This window comes from Eurypyga helias, unplaced genomic scaffold (genome assembly GCF_000690775.1).
Source record: "Eurypyga helias isolate BGI_N326 unplaced genomic scaffold, ASM69077v1 scaffold13261, whole genome shotgun sequence".
In the NCBI taxonomy this organism is placed as follows: Eukaryota; Metazoa; Chordata; class Aves; order Eurypygiformes; family Eurypygidae; genus Eurypyga; species Eurypyga helias.
This window is the reverse complement of record NW_010232806.1, coordinates 14,900-32,577: the sequence shown is the minus strand read 5'-3', so window position 1 is coordinate 32,577 and position 17,678 is coordinate 14,900. Positions and strand designations below refer to the sequence as shown.

The following is a 17,678-nucleotide window of genomic DNA, read 5'->3' as shown; positions in this document are numbered from 1 at the left end:
CCGCCTTCACGCCTGGGCCCGCGGCGCCCCGGGGCTGGGGTGGGGTGGAAGGGTGGTGAGAGCCTCCCGGCCTTCCTCGCTGGACCCCTCCGAAGCTGGGGGAGCGTTTTGGCCCTCCAGCTGGTCCGTGTCCACCCGGCAGGGCTTTCCCTGCGGTTTGTTGCCGGTCATGTTATGGTTTGCCAAAGCTTATGCGTGGGATGGGGGTACCCCTGCACCCCACCCCAAATTGGGGTTTTCTACCCATGGTTCGCTTTGTCCTGTCCCAGTATGATTCCCTGGCCCAGGAGAAGGCAGGTCATGATGCTCTTACAGCCACCCCTCCGGTACGTGCAGGTATCCCTCGTTAAATACAGGGCAGTGAGTTTGTTTACGGGGTGTTGTTTTTTTGGGGTTTATTTTTTGTGGTCTCAACGCCATCCAGCCTGGACTGCAAGCAAACAGAATCCAGACAATATGCGGCTGCTCCTCCTATTTATCTTTGGCTGGAAAGGACTGTTAGTGGTGACAGGGCACTCCTGGCAAGAAAACAAACCAGCTGTGACACTGCAAGAGGTTGTGTCGGATACGTGGGGGCAAGATCCCCTTCAGAGCTGACATTCCCCCTGGGGAAAGGGGATAACAGCTAAGAGACTTCTTTTTTTCTGTTTTTTCCTGCTTTGTGGTTTTTCCTGCTTTCTAACTCAGCAGTGATTTCCTCTTCCACCTGCTCCCACCCCCCCAGCACACCCTATACGCACAACTTTTGCAGGCTTGTTACAACCAAATCTGCTGGGAAACACGGAAAACTTTCCAAAGAGGCATTAACCTAGCGGGTGATCTCCTCGGCTTCCTGCTCGCAGAAGTACATGCACACCCCATAATCCTGTTCAGCGACAGGTGTGATCAGTCATATAGATAAGAGCCAGAAGCTGTAAAATCCTTACGCTCTGATTTAGTGCGACTTCACATCCTCTTTGCGCTGCTACAAATGCCTCGACAGACTGTGCAAGGGCTGGGAAACTTTGCTCCTCGATAGCGGTGCCTGGCACCTAAAAGTAATTAATTCTTTTGTAGGTTTTTATTCTTTCACTGACTGGACGAACTGTGCCCCTCCCAGCCCAAAGGTGGTTTCGTGTTTAACAGCTATTTGAGTGTTTAATGGTCTTTTTCATAGATAACTATGCCTATTGTGTTGAGCTGAGCTGGCCCTGGCAAGAAAAAAGAAGTCTCCAAGTAGCAGCTTTTCCTTCAGCAGAGGAGAGTGGAGTATTGTTAGTTTTGGTTTTCTGAGGAGGGTCTGAACAGATACTAGTAGTATGTGGCACATGCCTGTGGGTGGCTTATCATCAGTGTTTTACAAACATATGTTAATTAAGCTACCTTGCCGCAGTGAGACTGGCAAGTTAATGCTTGCGAATCTTTAAATACCTACGGAGAGCTGACGATGGACCCTCTAGATAAGTTTATTATCCACAGAGGGATGGGGAAAACCTCTTGCAGGGGTAGACACTCATGCCCTGACTTGCTCTATTTGGGAACGCTCCTAGGTAATCTTGACAGGTCACCGGGTGGGGGTGAGGAGACTAAGCTAACAGCAGGGGTTGCCCACTGCATGTGTTGCTGGCTTGGAAGCGCCATCTGCAAGGCAGCTCATCTGCTTTTTGTACGTGGCTTTAGTCCACAGTCTTGCAAAGAAGCCTGAACTGACCCATGGCCCCAAAGCCTGGAAGGAACCATCCCTTCGTATTGCAAGGCCAGTACCAACAATTAATGGTTTGTCCAGGATGTGGTGTAATTTCTGCAGCTGTTGGACTCATTGCAAATGGCGGGGATAGAAAGAAAACAAACTTACACTTCTGCTGTCTGTTCTTGATCGATTCCTTGTATGGATGTTCTGACTTCAAAGGACTACTATCTGTCTTTCTTGCTCCCAAATACCTACATCCATACCACAGTGTGTGGAGGGGAGAGAGGGAGCGTAGCAGGCCTGAATTCATGCATGAACTCTTGATGCCTTTAATTATAATCTGCCTGGATATGAAATTGTTCGGGAATAAAGTGGCACAAGTTCACTGTATTTTAATTTTCAGAGGTTGTGGTAACGTTCCCTGCATCTTGCTGCTTTGTGCTGGAAGTGAGAACCAAGCCAGGACCTGAAACCCAGTTCTGCCTAGCAGAAGTTATGGAGGGACTTTGGATAATGTAGCTCCACCAGAGTTCACCTGTATCAGGAACCTACGTGTTAATGATGAGCATAAACACAATGTCAGCTCTTCTTCTTTTCTAACAAAGAAAAGCTTGTGTAAGCACTGTTGACAGGAGGAGTGTGACAGAGCAGACGTGTTGGTTGTTGTTGGCAGTGCAAGTGGAGACTCAGCAAACACAGCAGGGGACGTTTACTGTGGCATCACTTTCCCAAAAGCAATTTGTTCAAGGGCATTTTGCAAAGGAAAGAGCTCTCTGGTGAGAATTATTCCCCCTTCCACTGGGGCCTCCTTCAACTTGAGCTGCACCTCTTCCAGCCTTCCAGTGGAGAAAATCCTACCGTTGGGTCCAGCCTTCAGCTCCATTCACACCTGTATGTGCCGTTCCCAGCATAGCTTGGCTCGGCACGGTGACCCCCGTGCTTGGGAAATGAAAATTTAGGCAACTGTGTTCCCAGCACGCTCTCAGCTTGAGAGCTCTGGCCTGGCAAGTTGATGTTTCCCACTGGGACTAGAAAAACAGTCGTTTCCTTCATTCCTAGCCTTTCAAATGTTGGGGAGAATAACTCATGCAGGCAGAAAAGTGAGTCGATATTTTTAATGGTGTAAAAGGTACAGGAAGGGAGAGAAGGACAAGACATGTAAGATCAGCATTAAAGTTGCCCATAACTTTGGTTTTGTTGTTACTCATCCTATGAATGTTCAGGCTTGTCTGTCACGTCAGCGCAACCTTTTGTTTTTTATGTAAAATCTAGCCTGGAAAGAGGGATTAGTTTTATACCAGAAAAAATGTACATGTGAGGAGAGAGAATGATCATTTTGCTTCCAAATCTTGCACACACACACACTCTCTCTCTCCAGTCCATTCCTGAAAAATATGAGGTGTTTATGTTTGAGGTCCATAAGACATTCTTCAGAAAGCCAGCCCTGACAGCAGACTTCACAGGGAATTGGGGGGGAAAAAGGGAAAATAAAATTCTCATTGTCTGGACTGCACCATGGCTAAGGATTCAGGCCCTGATTCTGCTGCACATTCATTCTTCCATCACTTGTCTTCTGATTAAGTGGTAGAGCTGTGTTTTTCACTCTCCGTTTTCAATCTGTTTTCAGTGTTCGTTTTTTGTTTAAGTGGATCCTTACAGAGGCAACGAAAAGTTTCACAATACAGAGGGAAAATTAGCTATTTGGCTCTGGCATTCCTCAGGCTGCTGAAATAAGCCCTCTTCCCCTAGAAGAACTCTCAAAGGCGTTTATTAAGTTCCTTCCCAAGTGCAGCAGGAGCCAGGCCAGAAAACGACAAGATTATTGGTAGTGCTCGGGCATGTACATCCCTGTACTTGCGTCTCATGTTCTGGTATCAGTGCTCTCCTTTATACTCCACCAGTGTGATGGGCCCTCCCTTTCAGTTCCTAATATTTTATTCTGTTGTCTGTCTGCCATCTTCTTGTTTCCAGATTATTGCAGTGGTCATGGATGTATTTACAGACCGGGACATCTTCCGCGATATTGTTGATGCAGCATATAAGCGCTGGATCCCAGTCTACATAATCCTAGATGAGGAAGGTGTGAAGCTCTTCCTGGAAATGTGCAGATGCCTTGAGCTCAGTGACTTGCAGATCCGGGTAAGATACTCAATACCGAACCGTTATCTCCTGCAGGTCAGTGGCCTTTTTCAGTTGTGATGAATCTTGGAACTCACTTGGACAGGCAAACACATCTCTTCCTCCCTTCAAGTCATGTCACAGCTCTTAGACGGGGGTTGATGGAACATAGAGGGATAGGAGAGTGGGTGCTAATACAGAAGAAAAGAGAAATGGAAGATTTGCATTTTTTGCCTTTCACCTGAGACAGGGGTCTGTGTAGTTTCTTGGCTTTTGTGACCTAAAATTTCCCATTTGGGAAGAGAACTGAGGAAATTCCTGTGCGTCTCCTATGGAAGGATTCAAACTAGAGTCCAGAGTAGCTCTTTTGAGTTCTCGTCTGCGTGGATCCCAGTTACAGGACACAAATACTCTGGGAAATCAAGACTTTGCTACCCAGCAGCCATCATGCAGGCATGAATGAGCTTGTAGTCCTCCTTTGCCTGAGAACATAGGGGATTGAGGAGCATAGCTGCTCCCGGTTCCGTATCAGAGTATGCCTTCATACAGTGCATGCAGCACAGCAGTCAGCCCCAGCTTGGCTGGCAGAAGCAGCCTCAGTGGGCTCTTACTCCATTACATACAGACTGAAATCCTTTGTGTGTCTATAGTTAGCATTGTATTCCTTGCTTTTTTCATGTTTTTTATTCACTGTCACTACTACAGACTTGTAGTAGTGCTACAAGTTAGGTTGGAAACAACCTATGGGATGACAGGCTCGACATTCTTGTGATCCAACTGTTCTTCTGAGCAGCGGGGGAAAAAAGTGCCTTTTTGCCTGGAGGAAGGGCAGGTCTTCCATAAACTCTTGATAGTTTAAAAAAAACTCAAACCCACAATGAAAGCTCAAAAAGCTCTGAAGGTTATAGAGGCTCATATTAATCATTTTAGGACAACCGTCTTAAATCTGGATGAAAATGACTTGCATATATCTGAACAGTGCTCCTGTGAACTACCACTCTGCTCTGAGTTTCTGGACTTCATCAAAAAAGACATCCAGCCGAGAAGCTTTCTCATCTTTCTCCAGAACAGAGATGGAAGGTTCTTTCTTCTGGTGTCTTTCATTGAGAGCAAGACACAGATGTTATTGTAATGGATCTGTTTCAAGCTTCAGGGGTATTCTGTGGCCTAGGCTCCAGTCCCTTTGGTACAAAACGGTGGTATCACAGCAGTAGTTCCGTTTGCTCCGGTACCTGTTTCCCAGCACTTTTCTCACCGTGTCATCATGTGCAGGACGATGCCTTCAGTGCTGCGTATTTTAACTCCTCGATAGAGTGAATGAAAAGGTGTCCAGGCATTTTAGAAAAAGTTGCAGTGCAATCGGAGAGGTGAGTTCCTTTTTGCCTGCCTTCTCCGTATCCAAACAGTAAGTGGTCCCCTTCTGTTCTTCCTCTCACCTCTTTCTCCATGGGTGTCTACACAAACTTCACACTCCAAAGCCAACCAGTGACGTGCCACAGCAGGGACTAGGTCCTGCAGCAGCCTAGCTGCGTCACCCTTTCCAAAGAGGCAGAGTTCAAACTGGTACTGTCAAAAGTAGGAGAAAACTCTTCTGTGTCCCTCCTGTCCCTCACAGCAACCCTTGTTACGTTTTTCATTAGACGGAGATCCACTGAGGAAAACTTGTTAACGTGCTGCTTTGACCTAGTTGTTCATTCTTCTGCACAGCTCCAGCCCACAGGGTGCTGTCCTTCTGCTTTTTCTCCTCTTTTCCCAGCTATCTCATACTGTATCTTAAATTCCCCTTAAGGCTGTTGTATTCCTTTTCCAGGGTGGCAAAAGCTTTAGTTAATCTTTTTAAAGGTCAGTGCGGTTTATTCCTATCTGTGGTCCTACGGAAGGACTGGGAAGAGCCTGCCTGTAAGGGGAAACAGGTCATTTGCCTCCCAAGAAAGATGGCCTCTTTGCATCCTGCCCAGAGCCACCTTGGATGTCTCTATGCTGCTGCTTGGGTCAGCATGGCAGAAATCATCATACGGCACTTCCCCTGACACCAGGCTTTAGATACGCAAGGAATCTCAAGCAAGGTTAAGGCTTCCCCTTGAGGACTCCCCCCTACCCCCACCTCATTGATGTAATCTGTCATGCGTTGTTTTAATGCTGAAGAGACAGATTTAAAGCAAGAAAGCAAGCTGGGCCCCTCCGGTCTTGTTCAGACAGAGTTACTTGGTCCTGTATTGCTTGATCACAGAGGATGTTGGAATTCCTGAGGAAGAACAAGAAACTCTAGTGCATTTAACTCTATCATTCACCCATTTCTTATGCACGGTGTCTTTTCTTCTGACATCTGCTTTGATGTCTGAAGTTCTTCTACAGATTTTTAGCAACAGGGAAAAAACATTCTCTTCTAACACTGTCTTTTTGTGTAACCATTTTGCTTTCTTCTAAAAGTTTTTCACCAGTGGGCCACAGTTTGTCTGTAGGAAGACAGTAACTCAGCCTGCAAAGACAGAAAATTCTTTACCGACTCCAAACATGAAATGAGAAAACCTCAATTTCTGTCTGAAGGCCAGCAATCACTAGAAATGCATTTAAATTCAACCATTGGCACATTCTTCCTGGGATGTTCGTAACAGCATGTCCTGTGCGTGTGAGTCACATGGCTTCCTGAGCCTATGGGACATGGTTTACCACACGTCTGTTGTTTGACATGGGAGCGTTCTTCGGAGATCACAGTGAGTCAGAGTTTTCACAGACACAAAACTCAGAGCCCCACAAAAAGTCCTCTTTTTGGTGACCTGAGGGTGAGTGTTCTCTCCAGTTTTTAGATGAGTTCCCTTTCTCCCCATGCTTCTGCCAACCAGGACCCCACTCCTGCTCAGAGACAGAGGGTTCACCTAGAGCTCCAAGCAAGCCCAGGGAACGAGTTACCTGCAGGAGGTTCACCTTCATGTTAATTTTTACATTCATTTTCCCAATATGTAAGGGGTTCCTCCCCTCACTCCAGGAATTCTTAAAAGTTTCTGCCAAAGAGATTTTTGGAATTCCATTTCAGTATTTTACATTTCCTCATTGATTCCTGTCTCAAGTGAGGGAGAAGCTGAATGTAATGCCATGCAGTGCAGTTGGTTTTTTACTTAGCTGTTAGAAAATACTCCGAGGCTGCTTGTACCCTCTGAAAATGGGGGCTTACAAGGCTCTCTTTTTGCAAAGACCCAAATAAATAATTCCCAGTAATGGCCTTGGCAGGCCACATCCAGCTACCTGCATTCCATCCTATTCTGCTTGAATACCTGCAAGTTTTACTGTTTTGTCAACAAGCGTGCCTTTTCCAAAACTGTTTGGGGCAAACTCATAGGATAAGTCCACAGTATCTCCCAAATTTACTTGGTGGCCGCTCCCAACTCATGGCTGCTTTTGTGTCTCTGTGTAAGATGAGCACCCACTACCCATTCCTCTGACCTCGAGGTTCACCCAAAATGAGAATCTTGCAGCCCATGAGTAAGAAAAAATGCTTTACTGTTGTTACTGTGGTCCTGACCACATGAATCCTCTACCTCTCTTTCTCTTTCCCCTTTCTGTTTTACCTCCACCTAGGACTTTGGAGTGGGAAATAATGGGCCTCCCCCTCAGGTCTGTGCTCAGGTGGAGCAGTAGTACAAGAAAACAAAGGATGGGAGCTACCTCAGCAGATGCTGTTGACTGAAGGGATCTATTTCTTTTCCAGGGACTGCAGAAAGGGGATCTCCACATTTTGAAAAACAGAGTCCATATAAGAGGCTGTTGAGTCACTGTCATCTGTCAGCTACTGCTTTGTCTTTGCCTCTCCTTAATGCATTTTACATCTCAGCTTACAGAGGTCATTTATGCCATCCCTCCCAACTTGAAATAAAGATCCCTTATTGCTTTGCAACATATGTGTCAGCAGTTGTTCTAAGAGGGAAGGTACACACAGGATTCCCTGGTGGAAGTACTCACAAGGCTTCCCTCTAGAGTCTGTCTTGCCTATCCCCCCTACTCAGCCCCAGCTTGTGAGCACTACTGCCCAAGTCTGTCAAGTGACAACTGTCAGTCGTAATGCAACCTGTTACTGGCTCTCTAAACTGGGTCTAATTTGACTTTCCGTGGATTCAGCATGAGGTTTAATAGTGCGTCACAAGAAGGACCAATTCCTTCCCTGTTTGTATTAGGATGCTGTGTCAGGCTTGACTGTTACCAGTCCGAATTCAGTTGCTGCCAGGGAGACGTTAGTCACTGCGTGTGATGAAGAGCAGTGCAAGCCTGTGTGAGGGAAATGTGGGAATTTAATGCAGTCTGAGCTTCCACAAGGCAGGATATGACAAACCTTAAGCAGGCTTCGGCAGGCATACAGATCTGGAGGGGTCACTTCTATCTGGTGAACTAACTGGTCCTCTACCCAAAATATATGTTACCACTGTAACACAAGTGCCCCAAAAATGGCTGCAGTCTCACCTCATTTATATTTGTCTTTCCTCTTTTGTTGTTGTATAGTCTTCAGTACATGAACCCAGGCTTGTTCCTCCTCTCTACAGCTTGATAGATCAGTCTGCGAGTGCTCTAAGATCCTTCAAGGCAGAAAACATTATACAAATAACCTGTTAAGTGACTCGATGTTTATATGACTTTGTGCTTGTTTTCTGCATTTCAAGATATATTTATGCACTCCTGTGCCTACTTTGTTCAAGGATGTTTATGTGTTCAGCTGTTTGGTTCTATCCCCTCTGTGCCTTTCTAAGTGTTATGTGTAGCTCAGTTACTGCAGAAATTCAAATGTGCTTTCTTTCTACCAAAAAGAAGGTGGTATAACATACAAACACAATAAAATCCACACGTGTTACGTGCTAAGAAACTTCCTGCTCACACAGGCTGATCCCTCTTGATTCACAAAGGTAGGGGACATGTCAGAGCTGGTGACTGATTGGAAGAACAGAGGTCATTCTTGACACTTGCAGTCACTATTCCATGATTTGGCAAATCCCACGTCCAGCTTCACTCAGCAAGGAAAAGAAAACTTACTTCAGATGATCAGCCGGCTGACTCCGAACGTCGTTCGAAATACTGGAAAGGGCACCCCTTCTCCTGTGCTCTACCCAACCCGCATTCAGCATCCCACACATATGACTCACTGCTGGGCCTTGGGCAAGTCACTTCATCTTCTTCTCTCTCAGGCTCCTCATCTTTAAACCAGGGTAATAATACTTGCAGCAGTGTTGGGAGCATTAATTAGCTAATGCCCACACAGGACTGCAGACAGATCAAGCAATAGATGAATGCAAAACAGTAGTATCGTCGGTTACTGTTAGTCAGAATTTGTACTGCCACTGCTGTATTTTAGTGGGGGAAATAGCAGCAGATTCAGAAGGTGAGAGTTATATTCAGAAGCATGTGTTTTGAAAGAAATCTGCGTGCTAATAATTGCTTGTTCCTGCATGCTGATTTTTATAGCCTGTCAATATTTAAGCTGTCAGTGAGGCTTATAATAATAGGGCTTAGCTCTTTGTGGGATCCGAGGCTGGGCTAGCGTTAGCCAAATCCTCATGGTTCTCCTGCTCTGCAGATGAGGGAAGAATGAGGCAAAGCTGAATTGGCTTTCCCAGAACATCACAGGGAACAGTGTCAGAACTGTGATTACACTTGGGACTATCTGACTCCCAACCCTGGATTTGTTACTCCAGATCACAATACCTTTTAGCTTTTCATTGTTAAAGAATTCTTACAGAAACAGATGGTGGAATGAAGAAGATAGTCTAAATTTGTGTGTCAGAGAGACAAGGTAATTTGCTCTCAACTTAGACTGACAATCAATGTTTTTGGGTTGGGGAGGGCACAGTGTTTCATGGTAGCACGTTTGGCCGTTCAGCCTCATGCTGCCAGGACCCATGAGCAGAATAACACCCAGTCCAATGTGCAAATACTGCGTGCAGGCACACATCTGTTGTTGAAAATCATGTAAGCTTAAATCGGTGTTTTCTCTGTGCCTGGCAGTGCTTTATTACGTGTAGGTTTGCTGGCCAAAGGGCGTGAGGCAGGAGGTTCATCTTTTTCTGACTGCTTCCATTCGTTTAATGAAAAGCTTTTCCTTCCTTTTCTTCAGAAATTCTTCAGGACATCAGTAGAGACACTTATCCTAATCCTTTTGTTCAAAAAAAAGTTTGGTGGTTTTTCACTCTCTGTTGACCACTGAGGAATCTGGGTGGACACTGTAACTATTTGGGGTTCTTAGCAAAATTATAAAGGTCAGGGTTCTTCTTTTCTTATAAAAGATAGGAAACATCTATCTTTTGAGCAACAGAGTTGCTTCCTCCTCTCTTCTGTAATAACTAAATTGTCCAGTCTTCCACTTTGCCCAGTTCTGTCAAGCTGTGTGTTGCTGGGAATCAGAACACACACACAAAAAGGACCTAATGTAGACCCGTCTCGTGCGTTACCCTCCAAGTAACTGTGTCCTCTGCACTGCACAGGTGTTGCAAAGTTCCTTGGTTTTGTGCTCCTGCTGACGTAATCTGGAAGAAGAGCTCACGAGTGCTGTGGAATAGGGATCAGGATTCAGAGAGTGCAGACGTGACTCAGAGCTTCCTCTGATTCCTTCCCCTGAAATGGGCTGGGCCTTCTGAGCTACAGCACGGGCCTGGAGGTGGAGGGTTATTTGATTCTGAAAACACTGCCTTGCCGGTGGGCTAAGATGAATAGCTGAAGACAGCAGGCAGGGTCACAGAGATGCTGACCCGTTGGACAGGGCTATAAAGTGATGGACGGGAGTGACTTGCATGGCCGGGGGATGACAACAGGTCTTACGGCACTGTGCTTTCCTTTCCGCAGCCCTTCTGGTTTCTGGCGGCTGATACAAAATGAGCTGTAGTCCCAGAAGTAGTGAGATAACGTGAGTGACATGTTAAGACTTGGAGCTGGCAATTATCTAATTCTCTGCCCTATTTATTGTGACATTTTGTCTTTTCACCTCCCTGTTAGAATATCCGCATACGTTCTGTGACAGGAGTTGGGTTCTACATGCCAGCAGGGAAGATCAGAGGCACGTTGGCATCCCGATTCCTCATGGTGGATGGTGAAAAGGTGGCCACTGGATCATACAGGTGGGTCGCTCTTGCTTAAGGGAAAACTACATTCTTTGTGTAAAGAATGGCTTGTGGCTTTGCTTGAGTCTTTGTCCCATGTCATTCCCTTTCTTATCCCAGCCTCTCTAATCTGTGTGGCATCTGTAGACATTGGTGTGGGACAGGAGAGAAGGTGGCATGGAGCAGAAGCTGCTCCTGAGAGAACGGAACATGCCCATGCTAGTGGACCATTTCAGAGGGCTAGAGATAGTTCCACACTACATCAGGTGGTGGCCTGCAAGGACACCCCACCAGCCACTCTGCTCTTTAGTGTGGTTTTCAGTCTGGAGGCTCCTCCTGTTGATGACGTGTTGCTTTTTTAAAAGGGTAAACTGTCCTTCACAGTTTTAGGGCCTTTTTTTTCCAGATCTGGTCTGCATGCCTAATGAACAATAATTGTAAAGAGCTTCATGTATCTATCCTGACGCGTCATGGCAAGGACATATGGGCAACTGGCATAATGCTACATATTCCCATGTAGTCTCTTAAATAGTGTTAGGTCATCTGGGTCAAGTACGCACCCAAAAACCTAATGTTGGTTCTGTTTCCTACTCTTTAGCTTCACATGGAGTTCATCCCACATTGACAGAAACATCCTGCTAGTCTTGACGGGACAGCACGTGGAGATGTTTGACATCGAGTTTCGGGAGCTCTATGCCATCTCAGAGGAAGTTAATTTCTACAAGGAACTGGGTATTGCTAACCCACTCCTCGGAATCGGGAAGCCAGGCCTTCAGTCCTCCACCGTGGCTCGGAAGTTCATTAACCCCAAGTATGGTTTAGTGGCAGGGGCAACCCGTGGTGATATGATGCTCTGGGCTTCACGACACAGGCAGGATAATCAGGGGAACATGGAAAAGGAGGAAACAAGTGAGTCAAAGAAACGGTTAAATCAGTTTCTGAATGACTTAGTCACCTTGGATCAAGAGTTCCCAGAAATTGATCCACCTCTGGAGAACTTGAACAAGCTGAATCGCAGCCCTCAGAAAGTGTTCTTCCGGCTCCACATGGACCTGAAAAATAAATCCAAATCCAGAGAGTCTATTCGTGACGTGAAGAAAGAAGACGCACAGGCCAATTCAAAGCAAGGAAAACGGTTTGCCAGTGGGCTTTTTGGTCGCAAGGCCAAACGGTCTCCAGGCTCAAGCATTGAGGCCAATTCTTTTGCCAGTGAAGGACACTCAGGAGAAGACCTTGGGAACATGAAACTGGAATATGAGAGGCTCAGCATTGGCCATGCCAGTGTCCGGAGCACCGGAGGCATCTCAGGTAAAACCTCTTCTGTCGGCATATTCTGCTTCTGTGTCCCTTGTCCTGAGTTTCGCTGACTGGTGCAAACATGTGCAGTGTAGACACCTGTGAGTAGATCCTGTTATTTCCTCCGTGTTAAAACAAGCGTGATCAAAGAAGGGCAGAAGTTGCATCAAGCAATACAGGCAGTTTGAGTTGAAGGCAATTTAAGGGCAGTCTTACTGTAGAGTTGGTACTTCTCACGTAAACGTTTTCTCATACTTCTCAACAAGTGGGTGTGGGATGAAGGAAGAGAAAGGTGAATGTCTCCTTGTGTAAAAGAGGTTGTGCGTCCAGTTCATGAAGCACACTGCCCTAATAAACAGCAGCTGGATGTTCGCTGGAGCAGTAGCTAGCAGCCTGCAGACAGATTTTCAGGGTAACCCCTCCTTTCCTCATTTGGGTTTAGTCGGGTGTGTTTACTGTGGCAAGTTACTGGTGGAAAAGAGAGGAAAACATGTTTGTGTTGAGGTGAGGGGGCAGCGAGCGGACGAGAGGGTGGAAGTCTTTCATTTGATCCTTTATCATCTTCTAAAGTGGGGGAGAAGGTCAGGAAAGTAGGAGCTATGGAGAAGTACTAGATCTCAACTTTTCTTTCTTTGCGAACGCATGATTGATATTTTCACCGAGTCCTTCCAAGGCTTCCGCTGGTTGAAGACACAGATGATTAAGATTTCTCCCAGTTTATGGGTTCATAGCTAACTCCCAACATTGTAGATGTTTTGTCAGATTGAAGTAAATCTATGGACTAGTCAGCCTGGTTGTCTTCCTCTCTCAGGGAGCAGTGCTGGGTGTCAATACATCCTGTGCCATAAGGAAGATAAACTAGTTCTGTGGAGAAAATTTCTCCTCGGCTTGTCTGGCCAGAGAGCGTTCTGCGCCCTGATGAATGCGAAATGCCGGCGTAGAGAGACTGGATTCCCCTGAGAGCGCCGTGATGTGAAACGGAAAGACATTCGCCTGAGCCCCAGAAGAAGAGCAAGGTGCTGGGAAGGTCAGCAGCAGCGACCGATTGTGTTCTTAGAAATATTTCTGGCTGAATGAAGGACAGACTCAAAACCGCCAAACGGACGCGAGAGGAACTGTGAGAAGGTGTGGGTACTTTATTTTAGTAGACCCGTTTTAGGATGTGCGCTTGGCATCTGGGGAGGCAGAAGTAAACCCTGGTCTCCAAGTCTCAGTCTGTCTCAAGACTATGTCTTGAGCTTAGACCGTGTGTGCTGCTGGGCCCCAATTCCTCCGAGCCAGGAAAACCGAAGCCGGCTCCAGGGAGAGGTATGGGCATTTCCCCTCGGAGGAGTGGACCTGAGAGCTCGCACTACCCTCTAGTGACAGAAGTGGAGAATTGTGCCATCTCCGGTTTGTCAGCACTTCACAGTGTCAGCGATTCCCTGCGTTCCTCGCCTGTTTGCGAGCAGCCAGCCCGCCGTGCCCACCGTGTCGGGATGCAGCGAGGGGCAGATGAAGGCACGGGAGAGGTTGGTGTCTGTAGTCGAACGGTGGGGCCCTGCGCCCTTCTGGGACATTGCAGAGTCAGGGCAGCCGCGATGTCCCTCTCCCTTTTAACACGGTGGGTCTGTGCCAGACGGTCTTGACGCTTGGTCTGGACCGTTTCCACAAAGACACTATCGTGCTATTACGTTCAGGTGTTATTCATTGCTGCTGCTGCATCCTGAGGGCAGCCACCTCTTTCAGCGAAGGGGAAGGAAGAAGGTGCAGGGGAGACGCAGAGGTTCAGCACACCAGCCTTCCCTTGTCCTCTGCCTGACCTGATATGTCTTTCCAGGGAGTCCATGCACGGTTTTTTGTTTAATGCAAATTGAGAATGCCAGCTGATGGCAGCGATGGGAGACCCCACAGCTTTTGAAGTGCGGTGTAAGCAGACTTGGGTCATCTGGTGTGGTAAAAGGCTGGAGGAAGATCACCGCTTGTGTGTTGCTTTTGGCTTGAATTGCTGTTCTTGAGAGAATGCTTCTCTAGTCTAATGGTCCCAAAGTGGCATGTGAACGGAGCGTATTAAGAAGATGGAGACTCACGAGAAAGGAAAGAAGGGGGTTACCCAGAAGATCCTGCAGCTACTTGATCAGTAGCACGTGCTTCATCAGGATTTAATAAAGAAGTCTTGAACAGGGGCATGGAATAGAGTTCCAGCTTCAGGATAAAAACAGGAGGCACTCTGTTCTTGGGCAGCCGTAGGACTGACTTACTTTTAAACGTGTAAGTTGTCTTTGATCAGGCCTAGTAAAAACTGATGCTGTGATATTCTGGGAGACAGAAGGGAGGTAAGAAGTGGAAATGAAGGAGGGAGAAGGTGCTTGCTATGCAGTCAGGTTAGGATGCAATTATTCAGAGCTTCACAGTTCGAAATAGCTGCCCTTACCTTTTGTAAAGATTAAACAGCACACTTAAGCCCTGTGGGCCTGCCTGTGCACACATCCACCAAAGTCACTATTAATTCTGTAGTACCACGGAGACGCATCCCACCCTGCAAATGCATAGGGAGACCAGCTCCACACCCTAAGTAGCTCACAGAGTAACTGAAAGACATTATTCAATCAGGCTAAAGGTCAGGTTCAGTCTTGTAAGAGCAAATGGTGATGAAGAGAATCTGAACTGGGAAGTGATGAAGGTGCATTCTGCGACAGTGTGAACATCTGGCTCAGTATTTACCTGCTAGAAAAGGATACCTGCAAGTCAGAATTGGGAGTCTAGAAAATACAAGGGCTGCAGAGAGTGGTGTCCCAAACTAAGTGTCCAGATTAATATTCTGAGGTGTTGTCCTGGATCACTTCACGGAGACTATGCTTTGTCTTGGGAGGCATTCCTAAACCACACCATCAAATTGACACAACTCTGAATGTCACTGTGGCGCTCTTAGGAACACAAGAGCAGCAGCTCTGAACCTGACCAGAATCTTGTTAATTTTAAGCTGCAGCTGGGCAGACTGTGATCAGCAAAGACACTGATGATGCCTGGGTGCAGTTGCTGGGAAATACTGCTAGGGTTGGAAAGCTGCGTGCCTTTGGAAGGTGCTGGCTTTTGTTCTGGTTTCTCCCCTGCAAGAAGCAAAGTGGGCTCATTCAGAAGGGTCTGCTAGCCTGAATATCCGTCGCTCCTCATGTTGGTTGCAAAACGTATGTACATAATAGCAGGATTTTGTTTCACTTTTAGGTCTTTGCAACAAGAAATGGGCTTTACACTGGGCACTGCAATACCACAGAAATAGCTACTTAGTTATCACCAGTGGTTTTCCACCGAAGTGGGATCATGGACAGGTGGTAACTGGAATTTTCAGCCTCCCTTCTGAAGAGAAAGAGGGGAACGTTGTTGGGTACATACCAGGAGGGTGTTTTTTCTAACTAACTGTGGCGGGATCTGTAGAAAAAGGTCGGAAAACGAGTAGAAAGTGAGAAGAATAGAGGAGTTGGGAGTTGCGATTAAGCAGAGGAGCACAGACACTTTTGAAAGGAAACATGAGTGTCTCAAACGTGATACAGACTGGGGGGGAACAGGGGTGGTGAGGAGATAGGAGTAACAATAAACTTAGTAGTAACATACAGAATGGGTCAAAGAGGGGAGAGGAGGTGGAATGAAATGCCATGGGAAGATGTGGGGAGGAGGCAGTAGCATACAGAGCAGCCACAAAAACAGGGGCAGGTTGCAGTGCAGCCTCCCATGTGGATGTCAAGAAGCTGCAGTGTCGAAGAAAGAGGGGGAGAGGAGAGAGCTCTTCTCTTCCCCATCACCTGCGGGTGAGGGAGACATTGCTCAAATACCCACCAGAGAGTGACATGAGAAATGGTTGACTTGAACCCCAGTTCAGAGGCAGCGCTTGGGTTGAAAGCTCCCTCATCTGAACAAGGTTGAGACTTACGCCACCATAACCTGTGGCAGTTTTCCCTCCCTGTTCTCACTCTGTACTGGCCACTGGCTCCAACTGCCTGGGAGGGGCACCAGCACCTTCCTTCTGTACAAACGCGTGAGTGGGGTCTGCTCTTGTTCAGAGTGACGGCAAGCCGCGTGGCAGCCCCTCCCAGTACATCCTGCGCTGGGCTATAGGTCGTGTACGCCTCGCTGAGATCAGAGCACAGATCTTTAATGTCCCTTCCAACCCAAACCGTTCTATGATTCTACTTGCAAAAGCCTCTGCAAACACACTTTAGTACAGTGCTTGAAAAAAATACACTGGGGCATCCAGACCAACAGCTGGCTGTCATGAAGGAGATCAGAGTGCAAGCATTGAAAAGTACGGGGAGCAGAAGCAATCTGTAGAGTGAGCAATGAAAAAACTGCAAATGATAAGAAATTGGGGCAGCATACTGTGCTACTTAAGCGAGAGACCCTGAGGCCTTGGGATTTGTCTCATGAAGGAGATGGTGGAAATACTGGCACTTGAGATGTTTAAAGCGGGATGTGAAGAAACCTCTACTGAGAGTGCGTGTGGGGATCACATGGATGAAATGACCTCACCTTTTTTTCTTCATACCTCACTCTTTGGAAAACCTCCCACCCAAGTCATGGCCAGACTGTCCAGTGCCACCTGGTACATGACAATACCACTGAAGCTGGCCTGGGTACAGGCCAAAGCCTGGAAATACTTCTCCAGTGTTTTTTTCAACAGTATACTCTGAATTGGCTCTTATTTTAGTGTCCCTTCATTTCACAATAGTAGGAAATAAACCCACGAGAGAGTGCAGAGTAATGTAGGCCTAACACAAGGTCTACAGTAAATAAGGAGAGAGGATTGAAGCGTGAGTCCAAACTTTATCCAGGTCTTATTTACTTAACATTACTTCTTTAAATTCCAGGTAACGTGGGTCCAAACTCCACTACGAGTGATAAAAACAAACAATCTACCTGTGTGTTATCTTGATTGGGAAGGATTGTCTGGAGAACTGAAGACTGAACAAGCTGGAACAGTGACCTCCTGATTGATTTTGAACCTACAGCCACGTCCTCACGCGGTGGTCTGGGAAGGCCCTGCGCGTCCTGGATGCACCCGGCACCCCCAGTTAAAGCACTGGGTGAGGCGTAGACTTCGGATGGTCGGTCCCTTAAATGAGGGTTAGTGATTAATGTTAGTCCATACATCTGCGTGCACATGTACTTTATGTATAAAACCAACTGTGATGACTGGTCTCGGAGCTCGCTCTGTGTCCAGATGAATGCAGGAGATTTTCTGACTTAACCTGTGCTGCTACTTCGGTCTGTCTAGCTACAGACTCCGAATCACTGTGTTGCATTGTTTACTCTGCTGCACTGCAGAAATGTATTGGTCTGACTGGCTGGAAGGCTAAATCCAATCCAAGTGGGAAATTCTGGGTGAAATAAGGATGTTTACAGACAGCGTAACGATCCTTTGTCCACAAGGAGTCTTCCTGTAGATTCCTGTTTTCGCTTATCCACACAGAAATGAGTGGTCTGGGAGAAGGGTTTAGTTAGAAAAGGCCAACAGGTTAGTATCTTAACTGTTTCGTGTCATAACTACA

General features: G+C 46.8%; 1 protein-coding gene across 1 annotated transcript; it reads left to right on the top strand.

Moving 5' to 3' along the window:
- The first annotated feature begins 245 nt into the window (after positions 1–245).
- On the top strand, positions 246–17,062 carry FAM83F (family with sequence similarity 83, member F). Its single transcript, XM_010161518.1, has 5 exons — positions 246–326; positions 3,641–3,808; positions 10,757–10,878; positions 11,459–12,168; positions 16,998–17,062. Exons 1-5 carry the CDS (start codon positions 246–248, stop codon positions 17,060–17,062), a joined length of 1,146 nt encoding a protein of 381 aa, XP_010159820.1.
- Positions 17,063–17,678: the final 616 nt, after the last annotated feature.